The sequence below is a fragment of the Chelonia mydas genome, chromosome 8, assembly GCF_015237465.2.
Source record: "Chelonia mydas isolate rCheMyd1 chromosome 8, rCheMyd1.pri.v2, whole genome shotgun sequence".
Taxonomy (NCBI): Eukaryota; Metazoa; Chordata; order Testudines; family Cheloniidae; genus Chelonia; species Chelonia mydas.
The window spans coordinates 93,232,622-93,258,349 of NC_057854.1; the positions used below are offsets into that span (position 1 = coordinate 93,232,622).

General features: G+C 50.4%; 1 protein-coding gene and 1 long non-coding RNA gene across 2 annotated transcripts; one reads left to right on the forward strand and one right to left on the reverse strand.

The window, feature by feature from the left end:
• The first annotated feature begins 2,063 nt into the window (after window positions 1–2,063).
• On the forward strand, window positions 2,064–3,247 carry LOC122466810. Its single transcript, XR_006292644.1, has 2 exons — window positions 2,064–2,262; window positions 3,006–3,247. It is a non-coding gene; the product is annotated as an uncharacterized LOC122466810 (long non-coding RNA).
• Window positions 3,248–16,189: 12,942 nt separating this feature from the next.
• On the reverse strand, window positions 16,190–24,580 carry BSND (barttin CLCNK type accessory subunit beta). Its single transcript, XM_007062214.4, has 4 exons — window positions 24,162–24,580; window positions 20,540–20,631; window positions 19,546–19,812; window positions 16,190–17,106 (listed from the first exon to the last, which is right to left on the reverse strand). Exons 1-4 carry the CDS (start codon window positions 24,336–24,338, stop codon window positions 16,662–16,664), a joined length of 981 nt encoding a protein of 326 aa, XP_007062276.1. The 5' UTR covers window positions 24,339–24,580; the 3' UTR covers window positions 16,190–16,661.
• Between the last annotated feature and the right edge of the window lie 1,148 nt (window positions 24,581–25,728).

Consider the following 25,728-nt stretch of genomic DNA (forward strand, 5'->3'; position numbering starts at 1 on the left):
CAGGTGTGGGATCACAGATTTGGCTCAGATTTGTCCCAGCCACCCCTACATCATGATGGCGAGGAGCGAGGTAGCAGGCCAAACCTAAGTGGCACTGCAATCCAGCATGCCAGGTCGCGGCACCTGGAGCAGAGAGCCAGGTTCAGCCCTGCAGGGCACAGGAGCCACTACTGCCCAGGGTGAATGTGGGGTAGGCTCGTTTTCCAGCCCCTGCCTCCCTTCCCTTCTAAGCCAGGATTAAGGTTGGGGTGCAGGGGCAGAGGATGCTGCTGGGGGTAGTCAGTACCCCTTTGTTTGTCAGGGCATGTTTAATCAAAAATCGTAGTGCAGACACTAAACCCATGACTTTTACTAAATTTACCATGACTGTGATTTTTGATAAAAAAAATGCCATGACAAATCTGGAACCCTCAACATGATAATTCAGTGCTTTGCACCAAGGAAAGAAACAAAAAGAAAGAAACTTTGGTCCATCGTATACCTTGAAATGGAACTTCTCTCTCTATACAAAAGAAACCAGACTCCAAGTAACACTGAGCATTACTATTTTTAGGCAAATCATTATAGCATGAGAACTAATTGCGGCTCAGTACTATTAAATCTTTGCTGAGAAATGGGCCAACACTGCTAGTCTTCTGTGACATTTATCAGGGGTCGGTTGGGGGAATTTCGTTCACGAATTCTCCTTAAAAACTGATGCCATGTTGTGGCCCCTATGTTTGCAAGGGAGCAAAGAATTAGAAAGGTTCAAGTGTAATAACATTACAGAGAGGGGGAAGAAGAGATCCCTCCCTAACCCTAATATATTCTGCTCAGGACATTTTATTTTTGATGTTGAGAACAAAAATCTAACTGAGACTTTTCATGTATTAGTGAGAGAGCTGGCAAATCAAAGGTGGAAGCTCAACAACAGTTTTCAGAGGAAGGGGTTTGTAAGTTGCTTATGGGCTTCCTCTGGAGATGAATTTTCATGAAGGACTCTAATCCTGTTTAGGAATTTTTACAGGCGCGTCACACACTGCAATGATTTTTCCCCCCAGTGTTCTGGTCTATATTTTTGGGCAGCTGTCAGGATTTCTTTGCAAATCTTTGCTACCAAACCATTAGGAAATGTTTAAAATATCTGCATGAGGACAGTGTATTTATATAGAGCATCTTTGAGGCAGGAAGCCCTCAAAAATTTACCCTAGTTTAGTCCAATATATACTGCATATTGGAAGGCTCATTCAGAGATGCCGATTAGTTCAATACACTGGGCCTCAGGAGACCTGCATCTTGTTCCCAGCCCTGCCACTGACCTTCTGGATGACCTGGGGCAAGTGACTTCACCTCTCTGTGCCTCAGTGTCCCCTCTAACATGTCTATTTAGACTGCAAGCTCTTCAGAGCAGGGACTGTCTCCTATATGTTTGTACAGCGCCTAGCACTATGGGGCCCTGATCTTGGTTGCACCTCTAGGCTCTGCTATGGCTAATGAGAAGAGGGGGTTATGTGATAATATTAAGAAATAATAATTAATAACTGTAGTGGGGTGGCTGCCCCACTCCTATGCTAGATGGGGCTTCAGCAGGCCAGAGAGGCTGCGCAGGTTGGCAGCCAATCAGAGAAGGCCTGTTAGGGAGCCAATCAGAGGCTGAGTAAGAGGCAGCAACCAGGGCCAGGCAAGGCCCTATATAAAGGCTGCCCAGGCGAGAGGCAGTCAGTCTCTCTCAGGCCTTCAGAGGGTGAAGGTTGGTCTCCTGTGTGAGGGGACAAGCGGCTGAGGTGAGCAGAAGGGAACTCCAGCCTGGTACCTGCCAGGCTGCAGGCCCTGAGGGAAGGGGCTAGCCGGTGCAAAGGGGCCGAAGGGGAAGCAGCCCAGGGAGAGAGGCGGACAAGGGGAGAGAAGGAGGGCAGGAAGGCTGCTGCCAAAGGGTCCCTGGGTTGGGACCCAGAATAGAGGGTGGGCCTGGGTCCCCCCCTTTGACATGGCGATAGCAGACTGCACCAGACCCCTGACACGAAGGGTTAGACTTTGGGGTGTGGCTGGGTGCTGCGGCTGGGCGAAGTGAAAGACTGCTGAAAACCTCCCCCTGGAAGGGGGTGAGTGAGGACTAAGGGGCACTTCCAGAGGGGAGTGCCTTGAAGAGGATGCTGCAAGAAGGGAGCAATGTGGGTCCAGGCGCCAATGGAGGGTGAGAGACAGATGGGATACCACCAGTGGAAGGCGCGCCACACTGGACTGAGCTAATTCCCTGACGAGCCAGCAGGAGGTGCTGCGGTGGTGAGTCCCAACCCTGTCACAATAACACTTAAAATCATCTTATTTATATTTTCCAGTCCTTTGGTCTAAATACCATGTGCTGAGCATCACTGAGATAATCACACTGGCTTCTCTTTAGTACAAATGAGCTATTGCTAGGGGCTGAGCTTGCTCTTATTGAAGTCAATAGGAACCTTGCTATTGATTTAAGCAGAGATTTTCAAAAGAGCATAATGGAGTTAGGTACCAAAACCCATTGAAACTCTGTGGGACTTTAGTGCCAAACTCCCTTAGGTCCCTGTGAAAATCTGTGCTTTATAACAGCTGCAGCATCAGGCTCTGGTTTTGGACATTTCAAGTGCAAAAGCAATGAAATTAAATGGACCTTTACAGCAAATAGGAACTTTCAGCTAAACTGAAGGGACAACACATGGTATAAAGATGGCTTTGATTTAAAGTCCCAAGCGCATGCATATCTTACTGGGGTGGGATTTGACCACTAACCTTGTTAAAACAAATTAATTAGCATAATGAGAAGACAGAAGGGGTGACTTGTCCGAGCTCATGTGACCTCAGGTGGGGTAACTGAGGGGAGACACCAATCCTTTTGCTGCCAATTCTCTGCCTCTTGTCCATTTCACACAGCTGCTGTCTGCTCAGTGGCTCCCTGCAGCTTGGCTGCATCTCTGGGCAGCAGAGGCAAATTGACAAGCAAGGGAGCCCAGCAATGGGCAGGATCCTGAAACTGACATGAATTGCTCCAGCTTTTCAGCCCAGCCAACCCCTGCGGCCCTGAGATGTCCATCAGGCGTAAGAAGCTGACAGCACATGGCCCTCATTTTGCTTGGCAGCTGCTTCCACAGAACTCCACCTCCCGTTTCCCGGCCCTCCATGGAGCATGAAGAGTAAAAGAGCTGGATGTTCTCATCTCTTGTGCAAGGAGAGAAATCTTGTGTTAAATGTGAAATGCCCGAGAATCACCTTTAAAAATAACAGGGTCGGTCGACATTTGCAGAGCTGGGAACTAATGCTAGGCTCATAAAGGAGTAGTTCGGCCCCTCAGTACAAGTGGCCTGGTTTTCAAAGGCGCTGGGAACCTGCATCTCCCACTGACTGGGATGTGATTTGTGGGTGCTCAGCACTGCTGAAAATCAGGCTACTATATTTAGATGCCTACGTATAGATTTAAGAGCCTAACTGTAAGCACCCAATCTAGACCCTCACGTGGCTGTGGCCCTATTAGTAGCAGGACTTCTTAAGCAGCGGTGTGCATATGGGGCAGTAAAGTGAGGAGATTGATCTGTTCTTAAACCTTTCTGGGTAAAGTTTTATGGCACATATTTACCCCAGGGGCTGCTCAGCCCTCTGCCCCACTCCTAGCTCAGCGCTTCCAGTGCTCCTGGCGGCATCACAAGCCTCACAGCTTAGAGTCGGGTTGGTTTTTTTTTTAAACGGCTCATGATTGCAGGAGAAACTGGAGCTTTCTCATTTATTTATCTATTGCCCTTATGTGATGGGGTTTACAGACCCCACCCAGACCTGAAAGGGTTAATGTGCTGCTGTAGGCCTAATCAGCCTCTCCTGCTACACCTGTAGGGGTGCCAGGTCTGAAGGGAGGAGGGTAAAAAGGGAAGGCCCTGCTCAGGTGGGGGCTGGGTTAGGAGGAGTACAGATCAATAATATTCATGTGGTGAGAGACAAGCCTGGCCTGGAGCTGAGCTGGGATTGATGCCTGATTGAGCCTGCCTGGAGGGAAAGACAGGCATTGATAAGGAACAGTTTGGAAGTACCTGGGGACCTGATAGGCCCTGGAAGCAGGGTGTCTCACCAGAAGAGGTAGGAGAGTGAGTGAGAGCTGAGCCCAGGGGGTGAGTGGATGAATAACCCTGAAGGGGATGAGTGCTAAGTCATCTGGGCCAATCACTCCTTTATTTTGTGTTTTTGTTTGGACTGGGACTCTGGATTCTGTTCCCCGTCGAAAGGGACTGACGTGTTGTAGTGACCTGGCTGGAGGGCTGAGCCATGTAAACCACCAGATCAGGTGGGGAGACTGAGGCAGAGGGCCTGCAGTGCTTTGCCATCAGGAAGTGCATCAAGGCTGGTAGTCTGCTTGGACCTTGCTAATACCAGCCCCTGTCTCCTACTGTGAGAATGGAGCCAGGCTGTACTCAGCTAAGGAGGCCACCCACTAGTTCCCTACAAAATTCTCAAGTGGAGATGAGGCAACCTTAGTAAGACTGTCCCCATCCCTCCTATTTTCACTGGGTTGGAAGCAGCTGTCTCCTGATCAGCATGTGGTCCAGGGAGCAGGTAGTGAGGGATCAGGGGACATGGGAAGGCAGGGACTGGGCCCAGACAGGTAGACTTACAGGGGGGAAGGTAAGATGGGGCGCAGGGAGGAAGGCAGTGTGATAAAGGGAGAATGTGATGGGCAGGAGACTGAAGGGAAAGGAAGTTAGAATGTAGGGGAACAGGAAGATTAAAGACCGGGGTGGGGGGTGTGGACAGGGGAATTTTGGCATTTGTGTGTGTACATGAGGTTCAGTTTCCAGCCTGAACCCATCTTGTATGAACCCTGGGGTGGGGGCTTCCACCTGCCGCTCGCTGGCCAGAATGCGCTGCGGTCAGCACCGAAGCCATGGCTCCCGAGCCAGGCTGCTGAATGGGTCAGGTGGGGCTGGCTGCCGGCCCTGCTGGTAGGCAGGGATTTCAGCCAGGGAACCACACAGATGTTGAGTTGTCGCTTCCACCCGTTGCTGCCAGGTGACCTAGGCTGTGAGGCTGGTTGCTGGAGTCAGCTTGTGGGAATGCCTGAGAGGCGAGAGGCCCGGCGCTGTCCGTGTGTCTGGAAGCTGACAGATAGCGGCAGCCCTCGGTATAAATCCCTCCCTACGAGGCCTGCGCAGGAGTGTACATCACCCGGCTCCTTAGCCCTGTAAAACAAAGCGCCCAAAAGGGCAGATGGGGAGACAAGGTCTCGCTAACGCGCTCCCATGGCCCAGCTCGCTGAGGCGCTTTGCTGGGAGCACAGAAGCGAGGCCCTCGAACACAGCCATTCCCCCCCTTCGCCCCCAGGCTAGTGGCTAGTACTGGCAGTGCTCTGTGAGCTCTGGGGGCTGTGGGGCGGGGCTGCTGAGGTTCTCTGGTGTACCGTGGCTTGTTTCCAAAGGGGGAGGGCGGCTGATGCTTCACAGGGCTGGGTGGCACCTTGCTACCCCCTTCCTTTAGCGTCACAACATCTTTAGCGTCACGACATCTTGTCTGGGCCTGCTGTGGGCCAGCTCCTCAACCCCATAGGCCACAGGCAACACCAGCACTCCCCTCTAGGCCTTGCAGGCCCTGCTGTCGCTCTGCAGGTTAGCCATAGGCCCAGCCCGACCGCCGAGCATCACCCTGGAGCATCCAGCCCCTGCTGCACAGGATACTCGCCGTGCTCACAGATTCGTCGCTTCCAAAGGAACATGCAGCCCAGCTTCCCCGTCCCACGCAGATCACCGCTATGCTTAACGCACAGCACTTGGATACGGTTCTAGTGAAACCAAGTACGAGCATATTTAACGAAGCCCAGAGTTTCCAATAGAAGTGTTGGGTGAGTTACCTATCCCCATCTCGATATTATGAGATTCCTCATATAATACCTTGCTCTTGGTACAAACACACCCTTCATCCACAATCCCCAATTGCTTTACAAAGGAGGTCAATATCCTTATCCTACTCTTCCAGCTAGGGAAACTGAGTCATGGGGCCTTGCCTGAGATCCCCTAGGAAACCAATGGCAGAGGCTGGTACTAAAATCAGGTCCCTGAGTCCCAGTCCAGTGCTCTGTCCTCTAACCCACAGTGCCCGCTGAAGTGGCGGGACAGAGATTAAGGCCAAAAGAATCAAAAGCAGCCACTTATCTTGGAGTGCCCAAGTTGATATGCTAGGGCCTGACTGACTCCAGTGACTTTGATTGGCAGTTTGGGTGCTGAGTGTCTCTGAAAATGACACCCTGAACCAGCAAAAGGAAGGACAGGAGAAAAGCGAGTGCCTCCTGTGAGGTAGGGCTTACCGAGGAAATCACTCAGCACACACACATGCTGTTCAAGCCCCCATGCTCCCCTCTTGTCAAGTGCAGAAGAAACTTTTTGCTCATGAATTTTGATTTTGCCATAAATCCAGATAACTAGGAAAAGTTGTCAAAAACCAGCAAGCAGGTAAATGTTACTCATTCAGTGTGTAAAATTCAAGGAGGAACCTGTCCTCCTCCCCTGCAGTATCGACAATGCACTGGAAATGACTATATGCGCTTTGCCAGCAGAGGGCAGGAGGCAATAAGGTTATCAAAACTCCAGCAGCAAACTCCTGAGCCCGATGGGTGCTACCAAACTCCCTACGGTGTGAGGTAGGGGGTAGTGTGCACCTGTGGCGTAGTGCTCTGCTCTCTGTTGCATTCTGATCCTAGGGCTGCTCTGTGCATGGCCACTCCTTTGCCCTCTATTAGAGCTGCTTAAGGGTAGCTCTAACTTCTGCTGGACTGCAACAGCCGTGTGCCAAAGCTGCAGCAGAGGATCGGCCTGGCCTAGCATAGGGGCATCATGGCCGTGCCTCACGTCTCTGATTGTACCCTGCTTCCTTTCCATACTGGCACCAAGGAGGGTGAGTGGCCAAAGAACCCTAACATCAGCCACTGGAGGGCCTGGCATGTAATTCTCTTTCAATGAGGGAAAAACACAATCCTCTGCAAACTTGGAGACAAAACTCCTTTGGGCAGCATATGTTTGCTTTGAAGTAGGACATTAAAATCCCCAGGGAAACTGCTCAGTAAATTGTAGGTCAACAGCTGAGCTGCATAATGGAACTGTGTGCCATAGAAGGCAGACTCGAGTTCACCGCTGGTATTTCTGTAGAGAGCTTTACCACTGAGCTCCCAAATCTGTTTATACAGAGACCGCCCAAAAAACCCTTGTATATTTGTGTTTGTTTTCTTGTAATATTTAGATTGGGAAGAGAAAAATGGCATATTTATGCCCAGGGAATGCTCCGTAATCTTTAGCACTTATTAGGTTCCATTAACTCCACACAGCTCCTGTGAGGGAGATAAGAATTGTTGTCCCCATCGTTAAGATGGGGACAACTGAAGCAGTGATATTAGGGGATATGCCAATGGGAGGGAATTGGTGCCAAAGCTTAGGGAATAGAACAGGGGCCTGAGTTCTAACTACTACCCACGCTTCCCCTCCCAGGAGAGACTTCATAGAAGTGCAGGACTTGAAGGGACCTTGGAAGGTCATCTAGTCCAGTCCCCTGCACTCAAGGCAGGACTACATAATAACTAGACCAGGGGTCTCAAACACATGGGCTGCATATGCGGCCCGCTGAGTTATTTGCTGCGGCTTGCCAAGCTCGCCGCCACACCCCCCCCTCCCCCCGAGTTATTTCCTGTGGCTGCCAAGCTCCCCTTACCCGCTGCCCCGCCCCTCAGCACACCGCATCCCCGCTCCTCTGCCTACCTGCAGGTGCTTCCTGCTGCCAAACAGCTGTTTGGCGGTGCTTAGCGCTTTCCAGGAGGGAGGAGCGAGGAGCCGCATGCTCAGGGGAGGAGGCGGAGAAGAGGCGGGGCAGGGGTGGGGATTTGGGGAAGGGACGGGAAAGAGGTGGGAAGGAGCAGGGCAGGGGTGGGGCCTCATGGAAGGGGTGGAGTGGGGGCGGGGCTGGGGGCAGCGGAGGGGGGTTGTCCGTGATGCGGCCCTCGGGCCAATGTACTAGTCCTCATGGTGATTCTAGTTTGACATCCCTGAACTAGACCATTCCTGGCAGGTGTTTGTCTATGCTGTTCTTCAAAACCTCCATTGACAGAGATTCCACACCCTCCATTGGCAATTTCTGTCAGGGTGGTTAAGCACTGGAAGAAAGTTTTTCCTAATGTCCAACCTAAACCTCCCTTGCTGTAATTTAAACCCATTGCGTCTTGTCCTATCCTAAGAGGTGAACGAGAATGACGTCCTCACCAGTCCTGCACTCAGACCACGAATAATCATAAGTCAAAACACAATGGAGACACTCACACATGGGTATTTCCTGTGTGTATTCATGCTTGTGTACTGTAGGTCTCTTATGTAAGAATACGCTAGGGGCTGAGAAGTAGGCATTAGTATCACTCCTGGCCCAAGAGATTAAATGTCGAATTCATGTAAAGATCTGCTGGTGTAAAGGGTTTAGACCAACAAGGCCATGTCTACACTAGCACAGCTGTTGGCAAAACTTTTGTCACTCAGGGGTGTGAAGAAACCCCACATCCCTGAGCGATGTAAGTTTTGCCGGTATAAGCGCTCGTGGGCACAGCGCTATGTTGGTGGGTGAGTGACATAGCTATGGCTGCCCGTTGAACTGGTTTTATTATGTTGACGGGAGAGCTCTCTCCCATCGGCATAACATGGCTACATAAGCGCTCTTACAGCGGCACAGCTGCATTGGTACAGCTGGGCCCCTGTACACTTTGAAGTGTAGACATGGCCCAAGTCATGAACTGAGGGGGTCTTGTGCTCTTGTTTTTTAAATATGTTCTGACTCCTACAGTAGCCGGACTAGGAGCAGCTCTCCTAGCTCAGATAAAACGAGCACCAGTGTGTTTGCACTTGATTGTTGAACCCCTCCAGAGCTACAGGCAGCTCCAGCAGTGAAAGGCCTGACGGGTGGTTTCCCCTGTATTCGCAGCCCCTGAGAACCTGTTCCCATGTGCTCGCTGGCTCAGTATTTAGGCCAAAGAGGCTTGAAAGGTTTGACTGGCCATCCCAAGACTAGTTCAACCAACTGCAAGCAGGGCATGTCAGTCTCCCCTACAGCTGCCAGCGATGCAGGTTTTCAGAGCCTTCTATTCTGCCACTAGCTCACCCAGCCACATGAAGCCCTGGTTTAAAAACAGACTGAAATCTCAAAGCGGGAGGTTCATCTCCCCAGCAGTGTTCTCAGCCAAGACCTTCCTTTGAGGCCCCGGACACCCACCTGCACCAGATATATACTGCGAATATACAAACATGCCAGTAGGGGTCAGCACTCACTTCCTTCTGTAAGCAGACCCCAGGCCAAGCGCTAGGCTTGATTCACAAGGAAGGGCTCTGGAAAGGCTGCGGCCAGCGTTTTCAAATGTGGGTGCCTAAAGGAAGGCACCTAAATCCCTACAGAGGCACCTCACTATGTGACCCGATCAGTGGGAGCTTTTCAGGCCTCTTCGTCACCTGCCTCATGTTGAAAATACCGGCATGCTGTGCTGCCAGCCGCTAAACTGGAGAAGCGGCTCAGCTCTGTACAATGTGCCCGTGTCCCTGCCTCCGCTAGCATATTGTAAAACTGAAGATCTTCCTCTCTGCTGACCCCACCTCTGCTGTCTGGGGGGCAAAACCTGGCTTCTCATTGCCATCGGGGTATTTTAAAACCAGGACAACGAGAGACCCACCCCACTCTCCGGCTCGGATAGCTGGAACGGATGCTGGGGGAAGAGATTCTCCCCCTATGCCCAACCCAGGTTGTGGAGTGACCAGACAGCCCCACTGCTCCAGCCCCACCATGTCCCCTCCACAGAGGGCAGAAGGGAAGATCTGCATGGCACTTACCCCGAGCTGACCCTCACCAGCACCAGATCAACGGGGCTGTGCAGGAGCTTGGACCCCGGCCTCAAAATGGATCAACTGCCAGCCAGCCCTCCACAGCCACACAGGCAGGCACTGTTCCAACCCACCCTGGGACACCGTCCCTGCCCCCCCCAAAGATCTTAGCTTCTCCGTAGCCAAAGGGTGGGAGGGGAATAGGCACAGAGGGGATGTGACTTGCCCTACCTGGCAGGGCAAGCACACAGGTGGCAGAGCTAGATCTCCGTGGTCCCAGCCGAGTGCCCTGTGCACAAGAGCAGGCCACCGAGCCCGAGGGCATGCTTTACAGTACACACGAGTTGCTCATCGGAACATGTTAGGTTTTCATTTCTTCCCCAGTGAAGATGGTTATTGCTAGCAATGTCTGTGGGTTCTTTAGCTCCCTTGCCCTCCACCAGCACCACCTCAAGATTATTGCCTAGGACCATGCCTAGCTAACAGCGGAGACGTACAGCCGAGATTTTGGCTTTCTGCTTTGTCCCGTTTTTAATTTCATGCAGGAATGTCTCTCTTCCTACAATGTTTAACCTCCACTGAGAGCAGAGTAGTTCAGACTCAGACTAACATCAGCTTCGTTCCCTGAGGAATTACCTCACCGGGGCTATCTGGGTAGTGGTTTGTGTGCACAGAAAATGCTACACGGACAGACTTGGCGTCTGAGCTCTGTCAATGCAGCTGCGCTCCTGATGTGCCTGAACCCTGAGCTGAAGGGGCCACCTCTTGGAGCAAGGGGATAGCCCAGTCTCTGCTGAGATTGTCAGCCATGGCGATTGTAGCTGATGCTTGTTGGAAGGTGGACTGAAATGACCAATTCGGGTGCGATGGTGATGTGGCCCCGTGTAAGAACCTAGAGAGAACTCATTTCACATGGGACAGAATAGCTATGAAAGGCCAATAGCTGTCGCCACCTACTGTCCAAAGCTGAATTTGAAGTGGAGATGTAGGGCTGTATCCTAACCCCGGTAACATCCTGGCCACCCCACTGAAGTCAACCTGTAATGTGGGGCAGAGTTTGCCCCAATCTACTTGTCCTGTTCCCAGCTGTCCCTCATGCCAGCTCTCTGACAAATAATGAAAAGATAAAGCCAGCGGTAATATCATAAACAGACCAGCGTGCCCGCCCACCCACCTCCAGCGTGGAGAAAGCTCACCCTTGATGTGACCCCACTCGTTTAACCAATGACCCATGTGCTATCTGTTGCATGTGGCAGACCCAGAATGCCACCTAGAAACAGAGTGAGAGGAAAGGAAGGTTTGGGGGAGAAATGGAGAGCTGCATGGAAAGGGAAAGAGTCTCAACGGAGCATTCACCCTCCGTGTATGACGAGTCAAGAAGAAGGGACGGAAGAGGAGCTAAGTACCAGGCAATTTCTGGAGGATCCAAAGACTGGTCATTCGAGAACGTAAATGGCAGTTAAAGGGAAAATAGCCAGCCAAGTGTAAACAGTTGGAATAATTGTTCCCTGCACCCTGCCTGCAGTACTTAGGAAATGCTTTCCTCTTTACTCCCCACCTTTATCACAGCACGGTCAGCCATAAATATATAAACAGTGTGTGAAAGCCTAGCCCTGTGGGAGTTTTGCCACTGACTTCAATAGGGTCAGGATTTCACCCCAGTCTTTGACCTTGGTTTTTGCTTTCCAGTGTCTCTGGTTCTATTCAGGATGTAAGTGAGCATGAATCAAAGTTTATTTTTTGTATGACAGTCAGTCCCATTGTGCTAGATGCCGTACGAACACCTAGTCATAGGCAGGCCCTGCCCCACAGAGTTCACAGCCTAGGATATAAGCGAGTAACAGCTAGTGGGAGGTAGGCGGAAGAGAACTGGAAGCGTGGCGGGCAAGGGTTTATGTACAATGGTGTGCAGAGTCAGCCAGGTTGAAAGGACAGTCCATTTTTGTTTGCTATATGTAAACAGGAAATAAGCATGATCTTAATGACCCTGGCAGGCCGGCTGGCCATTGGCAGGTGTCAAGTCCCCATAGGGACCATGATGGGAGTAGGTCTTAAAGGGAGGATTTGAAAGACCTGATGCACTAGTTCTGGGATGTGATACTGCATGTGGGCCTTGAAGGATTCACTTACCACAGCTCAACTTCAAATCAGACGCAGAACAAGCCACTTAATCAGGGTGGCCCTGTGTCCCACCCAGTCGAGAGGAGATTGCACGGTCCCCAGAGACAGAGCCCTGTTCAGCATCTAAACTCCCTCCTAGTTCCTGCAGAGTTTATATTTTCTGCTCTTAACACCATGGAGATTGCACAGATTGGGACTGAGTGTAGATGCTCCGCTCTACCGCCGGTAGAGCTAACATGGGTTAGAAAGAGGAATATCCTAAACCAACAGTGTTCCCTGGGAAGGCCAGTCCCAAGGGATAGTACAGTAATGCCAATAAATAGGCTGTTTTTCCCATTGAATGAGATTAGAAAGGTCCCATCCCAATAAACTATATACCACTAAAAGGGAATATTCTATATATGATTTGTGTAAATCAGCTTTTTCCCACACTCACTCGGATGTACTGAGTGACACAGACAGGAGCATCAGATCCTCCCTTAGTTGTCTTTTTTTTTTTTTTCTAAGCTGAACAGTCCCAGTCTTCTTAATCTCCCCTCATATGGAAGCTGTGTCATGCCCGGTAAGGTGAGGCTCTGTGATTTGTCCAGAGTTCAAGGCAGGACTCTGAAGGACGTGTACAGGTCATAGCTCCCATTGGGTTGGGTGTCTCTATTTATTGTAAACAAGACTTTAAAAGCAATTATGTTTACATCTCTTCTGGTGCCAAACAAGGCCTGTCTCTGACAAAATGACTTAAACCAAATGCTTCCTATTGAGGGGCGGGGGGGGATCCACAAAAGAACTTTAAGTGCCTCAACTCAAGCTGTAGGCACTGAAGTCTTGGGTTTGGCTGCCTACATCCCAGCTTTGGAGCCAATCCACAAATCTGGTGCTGAACCCTGTCGGTGCCTAAACTCCTTCAGCATCTCCATTTTTCACAGCGCCATTTCTCTCGGTGCCTATGTTCTGCAGCTGGGGATATGCTGGCATACGCTGCTGCCTCACTCTAGGCATCCGGACACCCATCTCTCAACTTAGCCCCCCAGCAATTCATGAACTGGAGAGAGACAGGCATTCGGCTGCCTACGTTGCATGCAGGACCCCATCTAGTAGGCATCCTCAGAGACTGTCTACTGGTTGGGTCCCATTCCAGGAGCAAAGGAAGAGGGGGTGGGGTGCTGCCCAGGGACTAGCACACTTGCCTGGAATGTGGGAGACCCAGGTTCAATTCCCCCCTGCCTAGCAGAGAGGAGGAAGCAAAAATTTGAACAGGGGTATCCAGCCTCTCAGGAGAGTGCTCCAACCACTGAGCTCTGGGATACTCTGATTCATCCGTTGAAGCTGTTGGTCTCTGGATTAAACAATGAAAGAGTGGTTGGCGCAGGGGGGCTGAACCTGGGGTCTCCCATCTCCCAGGTGGGTGCCTGAACCACTGGCCCCCAGAGTCATTCAATGACTATTTCAGTATTTATCCACAGTGGAACAATCACCCGCTCCATCCACTCTTTCATTATTGATGCAGAGTACAACTGATTCAACAGGAGGCCTATGAAGGGTGTTACCACCACCAGACCTGGGGAATTGTTCAGAGGCAGTCCAGTGGTTTAACTAGGAGTTTGGGGATGTAACTGAGCCAAAGAAAACAGCCTGGGTTTGCCTCTGCTGTGCCCTGGAAGATCCGTATCCGAGCAAGAGGTCAGGGAATGAAAGGCCGGCTCACCTATCTAATGAGACTACCAGCTAACAATCACCTACACAGTGGGGACTGGAGGGAGGCCACCAATTCATCTCACAGGCGTGACCCAATATTCTTCAGAGGGGAGCAACCTTCTCGCAACAGAAGCCAGATCAGAACCAGGGGCATATTGCTGTGGGGTGTTATCTGAGCCATCCAGTTGCTTAGGTAGCTTGTGATTGTTACCGATCAGTCCTAATGAAAGATTTTGTGAGTGACGCTGAACCCCTCCCTCTCTATCCATGGGGTCCCTGTCCATTTTAGAAATAGGCCCAAGTCACAAGATGCCTCAGATCCAGAATGGGGTCTGCACTTTCGCTGGGTGGGTGGATTCAGGGCTCTGCTTTGGGTTAACTTATAGTACAATGCCAGGGCCTGGTTCGTTGGTGCCTTGCACCCTGTATAGTCACTGTCCAGTGTTCCTGGCAGCCCTTAGCAGCGGAATTCCATTTCAGGAGCATTGGCAACCACTTTGTTCAGGTGTAAATGTCCAGCTAGCAGGTGAGGCAGTGGGGATCTGGCCTGAAGGGAGAACACTTACTCTGTTACCCCCAAGTCTCAGGGGGAAATTAGGACTCTGCAGGACCCCCTGCTGCCACCCACAGATGCAAACAGCATCATTTTGGAGAAATCCACCTCTGCATGTGCTTTCTGTAGGCTATTTAATATCTCAGAGAGCCATTTGTGGGGCTGACAAGCAGTGAGATTTGGTCTTCTCATGGTATTTCCTCTACATTGCTATATCATAAGAAAACCAAATAACACATTAGTTTGACATCAAGGGCTCCCTTGGGCATTAAAAAGCCTGTGAAAAACATAAATGCAAGACCCAATATATGAGACACAACCGCTCTCAGATCCCCAAGCACCCCTTAGAAATAATCTGTAAAGATCTTTAATTCCAATGGCCTGAACTGTGAGTGACCTTGTGCAGCAACAGCCTAGTGCTCAAGTGTATGATCCTGTTGAATGAAAGCCAAGTAAGTGTGTGTGTCATGGCCCTTTGCTCAAAGGCAGATCAAGGACTCTCTGTACTTAGCTCCTGTGGAAAACTCCAATTGCACACAACCTATTCACATGATAAAATGAAACCAAATGTTAATGGAATAGAACCTGCAACACCATCATCACTGTATCATTCAACTTCAGGCCACAGACCTACATGGCCCTTTACAAATATAAGGGCCCAGGTTTTCAAACAGAGGTGCACTGTTGGGGTGCTGAATAAATGACCTGGTTTGCAGATGGCCTAGTTAGGAGTCACATGGCTGGCAATTGTTTTGCCACTCATGGTCAGTTTCACATAGCTGCTGCTGGCTTGCTCCATGGCTTGCTGTCAACTTGGCTTCATTTCCCAGCACCAGGAGGCAAACAGACAAGCAAAGGAGCCCAGCAGCTGCAGGATCCTGAAATTGACTTGAGTCATTCCAGCTTTTCTTCCCAGCTGACCCCACGAGACATCTGTCAGAGCATGAAGTGGTTCCTCGGAAGCAAGGAGCTGACAGCTCGCGAGCTGCATTCTGCTTGACTGCCTCTCGCCTGCAGAACTCCTCGCCCTAGATCGAGCCGCCGGCCGAGGTGAGGAGTTAAGGAGCCAGACATTCTCAGCTGAAGTACCTTTTAACCTGGAAACTACAGCAAAATAGCATTCAAGATCCCTAGTATTGGTACTAAGTGAATTGTGGGGCTTTTATGATTAGAAAAAAGCTTTGCCAAATCTATGCTTCGTGAAATCCACCTTGGGTGAATACACTGTTGCCTACCTAAAAACTAGTCCTGCTGTTTCAGTCAGAGAAGTTAGTCTTCTCCTTCCTAAGCACATGATCTGGCCCTGATCCTGCCAAGGGTCACGCTTGTGCTGAACTCTGTTTGCATCGACAGCCCTTTTCAAGACGATGGGACTGCTCCCAGGCTGAAAGCCAAACACATGTAAGGCTTTGCAGTATCCGTGCCATAGTTTGCATGGTGCAGCATTGCTGCCTTCTACGGAAAAACCTGCATGAGGGGCTCAGGGTTTCCTGTCTCCAGATGGTACTTGCACTGAATGCTCTTGGGGAAGAGATTTGGATTGTGGAGACTGTGATGCCAGCCAAATCCACAGATCTTAGGGATATGCAGAGACAACGGCTCCCCAGCCCCTGGGCAGCACAGACCTGGACTGTCACAGGTAGTACCAGGGCCCTATATTCCACCCTGCAATGTCCAGGTGATCAGCCACTTGTTGGCCTGGATAGCCCTGCCTGGAGTAAGGACTCACTTTCCTGAGTACCGTATTTACCTAATTATTTTCACTGGGCAATTATAAAATCCATTGCATTCTTTCTTGGACATTGGCGTTTACATTTGCTGCCAGCCTGAGCCCTGGCCTCCCATTTGTTCCCATTAACTCAGGGTCCAAAGAACGAGCGGTGGGCCCCAGCAGACTGGGGCCCAGATTCTGAGCATTCTAGTGCAACTGGCTAGGGCTTGGGTGCACGTTTTAAGGGCCCAAACTACATTTCCCCCTTTGAAAATATGGCTCTGCGGGTGCAGGGAGGAGGCCTGTTAATTGATGCCAATGGACTCCCAGTATCCCTGGCATCTCCCTGGGATTGCAGCCTCCATGTCAGTTAGGCCAGCAGCTATATACAGGAGTAGGGGAAGTGAGTGTGGAGAACCGACCTGTTGGGCATTCATTGCTCTCAGAAAGCTCTCCAAGCACTCGTATTCCACAGAGGGTTGCAAGACAGGCTGTGTTTTCAGTAATGAATCAGACCTTTTTTTCTTTTCTTTTTTTTTTTAATGTTCCAAACATCCTATCTTCCCCCTACAAACCAGTGCACTCTCAGGAGGCAGGATGCGACCGAACAGCCACAAAGCCTGCAGCTGGCTGTGGCCTCCCCGGAAGCTGCCCCCAACCCCCAATCTAAAAAGGGTTGATCTGCAAGGCACTTGGAATACTGAGCATCACTTGAGCCAGCCTGGGCCTGTCTCTGACAGTCTCTTTCCCCTCTCCAGGGTTAGGTCTCTGGCTCAAAGATAAAATCATCTGCTATCAGTAAATTCTCTGGCCCCTCTTTTAACCCGTAATACATGTTGTTGTCCTCCTCTTCCACACTCTGTCTCTCTCCTGATTCTGCTGCCTTTGAGCCAGAACCTGAGACCAATGCAAACTGTCTTGCTGAGGCAGTCGCAGACAGGTAGTTCTGGGATAGGGCCGGTGTTTGCTCCTGGCTTGGATGCCACCTTTCCGCCAGCGGTGAATCAATCAGGGCAAAATCTTCATAGCAAGGAAGCTCAGACCTGAGCTTCTGGGTGTACCCCTGTGGTGGGAGTGGATTCCTCAGGGAGCTGGTGGATCCCCCCAGAAACAGGCTGCTGGAGGTGGATCCCTCGGAAGAGGGAAGGTCAGTGTCCTCCGGGAAGGAAGCCAGCGGCGCTGCACTGTGGGACCTCTCTGATGGGCTGAAAATGGCATAAAAGTACATTTAAGGGCACAGATTCATTTACTGGCTGGTTTCTGTTTCCCTGTTTTGTGTTTTGGCCATGGGGTTTACAGTAAATCAAGCCGAACAGATGCTCGCTGAGTTCGTGGTGTTCCTTTCACCCGCTGACTTGTGCCTGGTTTTCATAATGATGCCATTCTGTTTATTTCCCCTCCCCATTGTGGATCTCAGCTGCCACTAGCCAGGTGAGGCTCTGACACCATATTGACAGAGAGCCCAGTGCCTCCATTATGGTACCTGCCCATCCCTCCTCCTCTTCTTCATCTGCTGTGCAGCAGCTTCCAAGGAGAATGTCAAAGGACACAGTGACAGTCTCCTTGCTGTAAATCCTGGCACAGACCTAATCAGACTCTAGTTGCTCTCCTGCCAGTGGTTCCTGGAGAATAGAGAGCTCAGAGCTCCTTTCATCACCCAGGAGATAGGTCTGCTGTGAACTGCTAACTGCCTATCCAGAAATAGTTTAAGCAGACCAAGAGCATGTCAGAAGGCAATGACCCAGTAACCTCCCCCTGCCATTTCAGTTGGCTATGATACTCTTCACCTCTCATCCTAAACAGTTGCATAGTGTTGCTTATGGACACCACCAAAAAGCCACCATGTTCTACCCCAGAGATGACTGCATTCCAGCAAGGGGGCCAACTGAGTCCTACATCAATAGTTCATACAATCAGTTAGTAACCTTTGTAAAGCAGTTGGGGATCGACATGATTTATTGTTCTGACAATTCTAACCCAGGTTCTTACACTGAGCCCATCACCATGGCATCTGTACGCCTCACTTGAAGTCTTTAAATGAAGAAGTAGTTAGGTCTCTCTTTGCCTGAAACTCTGAACTGGGAACATGGATTTATTCTGAGGAATGACATTTGTTTATTGAGATGTATACCAGTGTAAGGAAGTTGCCTTCCCCAATCAGATTTTGGAAGTGATTTGATCAAGTCTGCTACAAATAATTTGGATAAAAAGGCACATGATAGTTTGCCAAACTTTGATTAAACGTTCCCAAAGAGAACATAATTTAAATAATTAATATTAACTAAATACCAGCTGATTACAGCAAGTGAGGGAGCTAGATTCAGGGTTCAGTCTAATGATGATTTCAATGAACATATGCACTGAAATAATATTCAGTGCCTGTGAGCTCTGTGCTGATCTAGGGTTTGCCATCATGGACCCCTGGGTAGGACCCGGCTGGGATGCTAAGGGGCCCAAACCCTATTGGCAATCCGTATTTGGGAAATAATTACCTATTTTTGCTTTAAAACAGGGAAGTGAAACCCTGCAATCCTCCAGGAAGGTTAGGAAAGGGCAAAATCCTGCAGTTAATCATGCAGGGGGTGATTTTCAAAGGCACAAATGGGGACCTGGCTGCCCAACTGTCCTTGGTGCATTTGAAAACCTTCCCCTTTCCAAAAAAACACCCCTTCCTTTGACTTCAGTGGGTGCTGGCTCAGGCTCTCATGAGGCCGGAGCTGAGTCGGGGGCTGTTTTTCTTATTTAAGGGGCTAGAGAAAGCCCGTTGCATTAGCCTTGAATTGTGTTTTGGGAGAGGAGAGAGCGCCGCAGCATCTAGTTAGGCTCATGTGAACTCAGAGTGTCCTAAATTGCTTGAATGGATTCAATCCAGTTGTAGAACTCTGCGTGAAGCGTCTGACGAGCAAGTTCATACCCCGTCATTCGCTTGGTTCCCCTACAGAGACGTTTGCCAGGCACCGTGTTCCTGCTGGCCCACGCAGCTCTCTGGCTTCACAACCACAGCGGCTGAGCAGGAAACCAGTCACCATGCCCCTTTCACTGCTGAACCTCCACCTCCTGGGCTGTGCTGCTGTCACATGTCACTAGTCTCCTGATGGGCCTGGGATGTTGGGGTGTGCCCAGAACATCCAGCATCACAGCAGTGCACCCTACCTGCCCTGGATTGCGCTGCTTCCTACCTGCATTGCTGCTGTTTTCATTGCAGTAGCTCTCAGGATGCCCACATGAGGTATGGACCTGGGCTCTCACACCAAACAGCAGTCTAGGTGTTTGGCTGGAGCCCGGGCTCTGAAACCGGGTGAGGTGGGGAGGGACTCGGAGCCGGGGCGCCAGCCTGAGCCCGAGCACTTACGCTGCTGTTTGTAGCCCGCCGTAGCATGAGCTCGAGGTTCTGAGACTCGGTGCCATGGGTTATTTTCCCCCCGTGTAGACATGCCCGTAGAAAGAGACAGTCCCCGTCCCAAAATGCGTACGGGTGCCTGCAGCAGGCATGTCCCCGTTAGATGTATCGAGCGGGAAGGATTTGATCACTATGTCTGCTGCCTATTTTTTGTCTGTCCTTATGTCTGTAATGAGTGAATCTCCATAAGTGCAACTTTACTGCCCTTTGGACTCCTATATAGCAGAGCCTCAAGGTCACCTACCTGCTGATTGTTGCTGTGACCACTTGGGGCACTGGATCTCTGCAAGTTTCTCCATTGCTCTCTGAGATCCTGTGGACCTCAGCCTTGGCCTGTACAAAGGGATGGGGACATCCTCTTGTCTTGAGCTCACAGTCACCTAGGAGTGGGGCCGTTTGAATCCCCAGACACTCCACAGAGCCCTTTGCTTTCCTCTGGATCTGTTCATAAGATGGCAGGCTTTTCTCATAGACATTAGCTTCTTCCTGGCTGGTGTAGGGAGTCTGGGAGCTGGGGTGAGGGAGAAAGAGGGGAAGGGACGCTATTAAATTCTGCCATTTAACCGGATTCCAATAGTTTCTGGTTAGACGCAGGAATTTTATCATTTGCTGAGAAAGAAAAGAATAAAATGCCACAAAAGGGAAGAGCAGCACGTTCATGTCACATCGAGGGGATTTGTATTGGAGAGGGGCTATACCCAGATCCCCACATCTGAACTGCCCAGACTCCGGGGAGGTTTGAATCCAGCCCATAGTGACCAGCGGTCACCCCCAGCTGAGAGGCATTGAAATTCACTATTGGTCTTAGTCTAGTTCCTACTGAGAGAGCCTGCAGTACATCCCTGCTGCTGTCGATGGCAGTTTGACGTGGGGGACTCAGTGGGAGGTTGGCTAGGAAAGGACTGAAATCAGTGGGACGGCTAGCTGGGAAAGGACTGCAGGGTCAGGTCAAACTACCCTCCCTTCCTCCACACTACTGTTGGCAGCCTCATCAGAGAGAAGCCATGTAGTCAAGGGTTGAAAGAACATGGAAATGGAGTCCTCAGTTCCAGAACAAACTGCTGCTTTTTTTTTTCCAGACAAAATATTTTTAGCCCTCCCTCGTGCCAGGGTTTTCAGACCCTGACCTCATCCCCCGAGGCACACAGATAACCTTGTGTACAAGCTAAGGCGCTCATTAAAAACCAGATTGCAAACTGTTGAGCTGAGGCTGAGAGCCTGGGGTCCTTCCAACATACCAGCTCTTCTCCGGAATTTCATTTTCTATCGAAACAGCAGGCTTGTGTGACAGGAACTTCTCGGACTCCGTCTCCATGGGGACAAACGTTATCTTGGGGGGGAAGAAAAAAAGAGGGATGAATCATTCCTCTGAATGTGAACAAAGAGGGTGAATCTCCTGCAGTGGAGGAGGAGTTTTCCCTGGCATAGGGCTATCATTAACTCCTTCCCAGCGGTCACATCACACTTTACTGGCACTGTAACTAGGTATTTTTACATCCAAATCACTGCAAAGGAAGAGGTATCTAAGCCCCCACATCACATTTACAAAGAATAGACAATATGCAAGCTACTCCCCTGGCCAGGAAACTCAGGCTGATAAGAAGAACCACAACAGGGGCTCAAGCTTCAGAGGGGTAGCCGTGTTAGTCTGGATCTGTAAACGTGGCAAAGAGTCCTGTGGCACCTTATAGACTAACAGACGTATTGGAGCATGAGCTTTCGTGGGTGAACACCCACTTCGTCGGATGCAACAGGGGCTCAGTCGTGCAAGGTCCTGAGTGTTCAGTGGTCCATGGAGCAGGCTCAGAACCTCAAGTCTGCCCAGGTTTGGACTCGATTATGTCACCAATAGTGCACTCAGTCCTGCCATCCTGCTGGATGACAATGGGCATTCTGCCTTCTGAGGCACAGAGGAGACAGGTAGGGGAATGCCAACTCATTCCAAATGGAACTTGTACTGGGCCAACTGGTGGGCCTGCAGGCTCTGAAGCACAAATCCCAGCAGGAGTTGCCAGCTTGGCCTCCCTCAGCACCATCAGAAACTGTGGCAGATCTTGAGGGGAGACAGAGCCCTTCAAGGGAATCAGAGCTTCATCATGGACTTCAGTCTGAGGAGAAGCTGGGGGTTCCATAGCTTTTCCCCTCTCTCCAGGAGCCATGTTTGGTGGCCAAAGCTCTGGGGGATGAGACTCTTCCCAGAGATTCTTCCCAGAGAGGGACGGATGTTTGAATGGGTTATTCCAGCCTAGAGGCTGCAGTCCCAAAATGGAGACATCTGGGAAAGGATGGGCCAACGGGTCGGATTCCCAGCATTCCCAATCCACACCCCTACAGACTCTGAGGACTGGATCCAATTCTAAACTTCATGGCTGGCCTCTATCACTCTTATGGGCCAAACCAAAGCCCCAGAGCCAACCCCTCCACCTCCCACCCCAACCTTCAGGAAGTCTGGATCCAGATCCAAACTCTCTCTAGTTTACAACTCTCTCTTGGTGACACTAAAAAGGCCTAATTGCCAGCAATTAAAGACACCATATAATACAAAATTCGGGAGAGGGATCCCTATCACAGGTGAACCCTTCAGCTTATTGTGCTATAACTTCCAGTTCTGCCCCTCCCCCCTACCCCATGCTGTGTCTCAACATGCACTCTCCTAGGCCCAGATCTACTAATGAGCCATTCTGCGTCCCTGAGGGATTGTCCACACATACAGTACTGCTTAGCGAAGATGCTAGCTACGCCAACCAGAGACCTCCCGTCGCTGTCCGTACTCCACCTCCGCAAGAGGCGGTAGCTACATTGACAGGGGAAGCCCTCCTCTCGACATAGCACCGTCGACACCAGGAGTTTGGTCGGTATCCCTGCGTCGCTCAGGGACTCTAGACTACAGACATAAGGCTGTCTAGACCAAGCCTAAATCTAACCCTAGAGCTAATGTCTTGTTTCCATTGGGAAAATCGTGTTCTTGGATAGATGTTTCTTCAGGGAATGGGAGTTTAATTGTTTTACTGCGCTATCAACATTCTTTAACCAGGAGATTTTCCGAAGGGCGTTTTAATGACCCACCTAAGTCAAAGGGTTGGGGGTTGGGCATGGGTTCAACAGGGTTTAGGGGTTCTTCTTCCCTTAATCTAAGCTGAATTTAAAACAACTTTATATAAAACTATCAGCCACGGATGAGCAATAAGTAAACGCTTCCCCCTCCCAGCGCCTTCCTGGCTGTCTCCTGTACCTTTCACTTACACAGCTGTGTTGTTATTTAGGCAAAAGATCAGTTCTTCCCCTACTCTACGAACTTCTTTCATGGTGTCGTGAATCTGTTCAATAAGCTGCTTGCATGAAAACATTTCTGCTGCACCAGCCTGCCCCTCTGTTACATGTCTCCCAAAATAACTTGTTTCAAGAGTCCTGTTAAGGCAAGAGGAACCCTTTGGAAAGCAGACAGTGAAGACACCGGCTGAAAGCCGGGGAGGGAGCTCTCTCCTTATCCTTCAAGATCTGGCCACCATTTGCTCAACTTCCACTGGGGAGGGGAATGTGGATTTTGGGGGTGGCTTTCAAACAGCGAACCTGAGAAATGGATCAAGGCTTTCTTCATTCTTTGATTCCTGTTCATCATTTCACAGCAATGATTTACACTGCAGCTGTCACTGAGAGGTATAGCAAAGGGCTTTGGACATACAGGATAGTTTCTTTTAAACGATTCCTTCTTTCATTACTAACAGGGATTCACTGCATTGCCCAGTGAAAGTCAGCACTGCTTTCAGTAAAGCCTGAAGTGGTTTTATCCCTGGATCAGAGAAAAGAATGACACCCTGCCCAGCTTCCCCTGTGCCTGCTACACCTGTAACTCTCTGGAAACGGCAGCCAGCCTTCTCCGCTGTCTTAGCATCCTAAGGGTTAAAGCCAAACCTGGCAGAAAGCAGGCTCTTTGGAGATAGAAAAACAAAGTGTGTGTGTCCTTAGGGGGCATCTCCCCTTAGATATCAAGGAGCACTTTGAACGGCTGGAAGGGTATACGGTTTTGTAACCCCAGGTAGATGTAATCCCCCTAACCCCTTCCAGGGACAGTGGCAATGTGTCTGCTCCCCTTGCCCCATGCACAGAGGTAACTGGAGGTGCTGTGGGCCATGTGGAGAAAATAAGGCAGAAGAAGTATCATCCTCTCTTCCCTGCTCCACTCACAGCTGTTTCACGTATTCTTTCTTAAACCAACCCGAAGTTATGGTAACTTTTAAATGCCCCTTTGAAAGTTAGTCTGAATTGCCTGACTGTGGCAGAGGGCATCTTATGATGCCTTGATGCTCCCAAGCCCCTCTCGAGGGAAGCAATGCATGATACACCCAGGAGAAATTGCCAGCCAGTCAATGGGACATATACACTCAGCAATATCCCAGAACCAGCCACAAGCACTGACCGATGCTAGATCAGCTGCCAAAGGAGAGAAGGAATGCTGGGCCAAGCCTTGCAGTGACTGTACAATCATTATGAGTGGATACTAATACTTTTCATCCCTGGGTCTCAAAGCACTTTGGAAGGAAGGGTAAGTACCCCATCCTCGTTTTACAGATGGGGAAACTGAGGCACGGAGTTAAATTACTTGCCCGTGGCTGCCCAGTGAGTCAGTAGCAGAGATGGGAATAGGACCCATGTCTCCTGGTCTGGTGTCTTAAGCATTGCACCACCTTCCCCTCAGCAGGGCAGTTAGCTGTCTCAATGGGAATTTAAGTCATCAGCTACTATTGTTAAGCACCTGTGGATGGTTTTTGGCTCCCAAAGCTGCCTTGCAGTGCCCCGCCCATAGCCCCCCTATGCCAGAGAGGCAGACTGAGAAAGCACAGATAAGAGAATCGACCCTACCTTGGGGTAGCACTGACACATGCTCCAGGTGATCCCCACTGCTATGGTTAAAACCCCCAGGGTGCAAAAGGTGATGTAGACCTGGGGCTTGTCCACGCTCATGATGAACATCCCAATCATCACCAGGAAGAAGCCCAGCACTATGAGTCCGTAGCGGAAAGTTTTATCCTCAGCCATTGCAAACCACACAGGTAGAAACCAACTGCACAGTGAGAATGCAGAGAGCTAGCCCGGGGCTGGGAGGGAACAGATGCCAGGGAGCCCCTTGCCTGTCTGTGTCCCAGCGAGCACTCCTCAGGTGCACAGCCAGGAGTGTGTTCCCAGAGGCTGCCAGGGCTGAGGATCAGCTGCACATTCAGACCAGTCCTGCCCAGGGCTGAGCCAGCTAGTTTTTAATGGGAGTGTAATGAATGCAAACAAGATCCCGAAATTCACAGTCCAGTGAAGCTGCCCAGCGCACTTCACTCTAACCTTCCCTCAAGGCACGTGCAGCCCGGGCTCCAGAACACCTTACCCAGAGAGTGCGAGTCGGAAAGGGAGAGTTCACAGGGGAGGGGGCAGAGATAAGGCTAACCATTGGGCACTTGCAGTAACCGTCCCATGCCTGACTATACTAGCTGCTTGGTCTGGAGCTGGCTTGGTATTTTGGCAGAGGTGGGCAATCCAGCAGGCAGATGGACAGTGCCTGTTTATTTTTCAGTGCTCTGTAAAGGGCACATCTACTGTAGGAAAATGAGTACCCCTCTGCGTGACAGTCTAGGTACGAACTAGTATATTTAATCCTCTCTTGGCATGGGGGATGGACTCGATGACCCCCTGAACTTCTTTCCAGACCTATTTTTCTATCCGGGGGTGACAAGATGTCCCGTGTATGCCCATCCTTACACCAGTGCTCAGCAAGGGCTGCTGATTCTCTTAGCGCAGACTAAGGCCACCGACAAAAAAGACACGGCCCAGTTAGATTAATGACCCGATGTCAGATGTCGCCAGATGCTACGGATGTCCCTGTGCTGCCGAGCTGTACTGGAAACACATCGGTAGAAAAGATCAGGCAGATGCCTTCCAGGCATATCATACAGCACGGTGTTCCTGAGCTCTGGGGATGTGTCTTTGCACCAATATGTTTGTAAGTGATTGAAAAGGAAATGATGTTGATTTATTACTTGTATTGCGATAGCACCTAGGAATGCCAGTCTAGGGTCAGGGCCCCATCGTGCAAGGTGCTGTGCAGACACCTAAGAAGACAGACCTTGCCCCAAAGAGCTCACAGTTAGGCAGGTTGCAACAGGATAATTCCTTGTTAGCATTGGAAACTCCATCCTTTTCTTGCAAGGACCACGAGCAAGGTCACACGCCAGGCAGGACAGATGAATGTCTACCAGTGGCTATGGGGGAAATCGCACCGTGATGATTCCCCGTGAGCAAGAGCCTTGGGTGTGTTTTGAAGGGATTCTAGCCAGAGCTGGTCAAAATATACTTTTTTGCAGAAAACTTTGGGGGGAAATTATGGTTATTTGGTTCTCGTTGAAATTTCCCATTTATTGTAAAACAGAAACCTGAAATGTTG

What these genes read in the sequence shown, in the direction of transcription:
- BSND (XM_007062214.4), bottom strand. Translation starts at nt 24,338, where the DNA reads ATGGCTGAGGATAAAACTTTCCGCTACGGACTCATAGTGCTGGGCTTC. An exon ending in TGTGTCAGTGCTACCCCAAG is followed by an intron (nt 20,632 to 24,161) that starts GTAGGGTCGATT and finishes TTCCCCCCCAAG; the next exon opens with ATAACGTTTGTCCCCATGGA. An exon ending in GTCACAGCAACAATCAGCAG is followed by an intron (nt 17,107 to 19,545) that starts GTAGGTGACCTT and finishes TGCCATTTTCAG; the next exon opens with CCCATCAGAGAGGTCCCACA.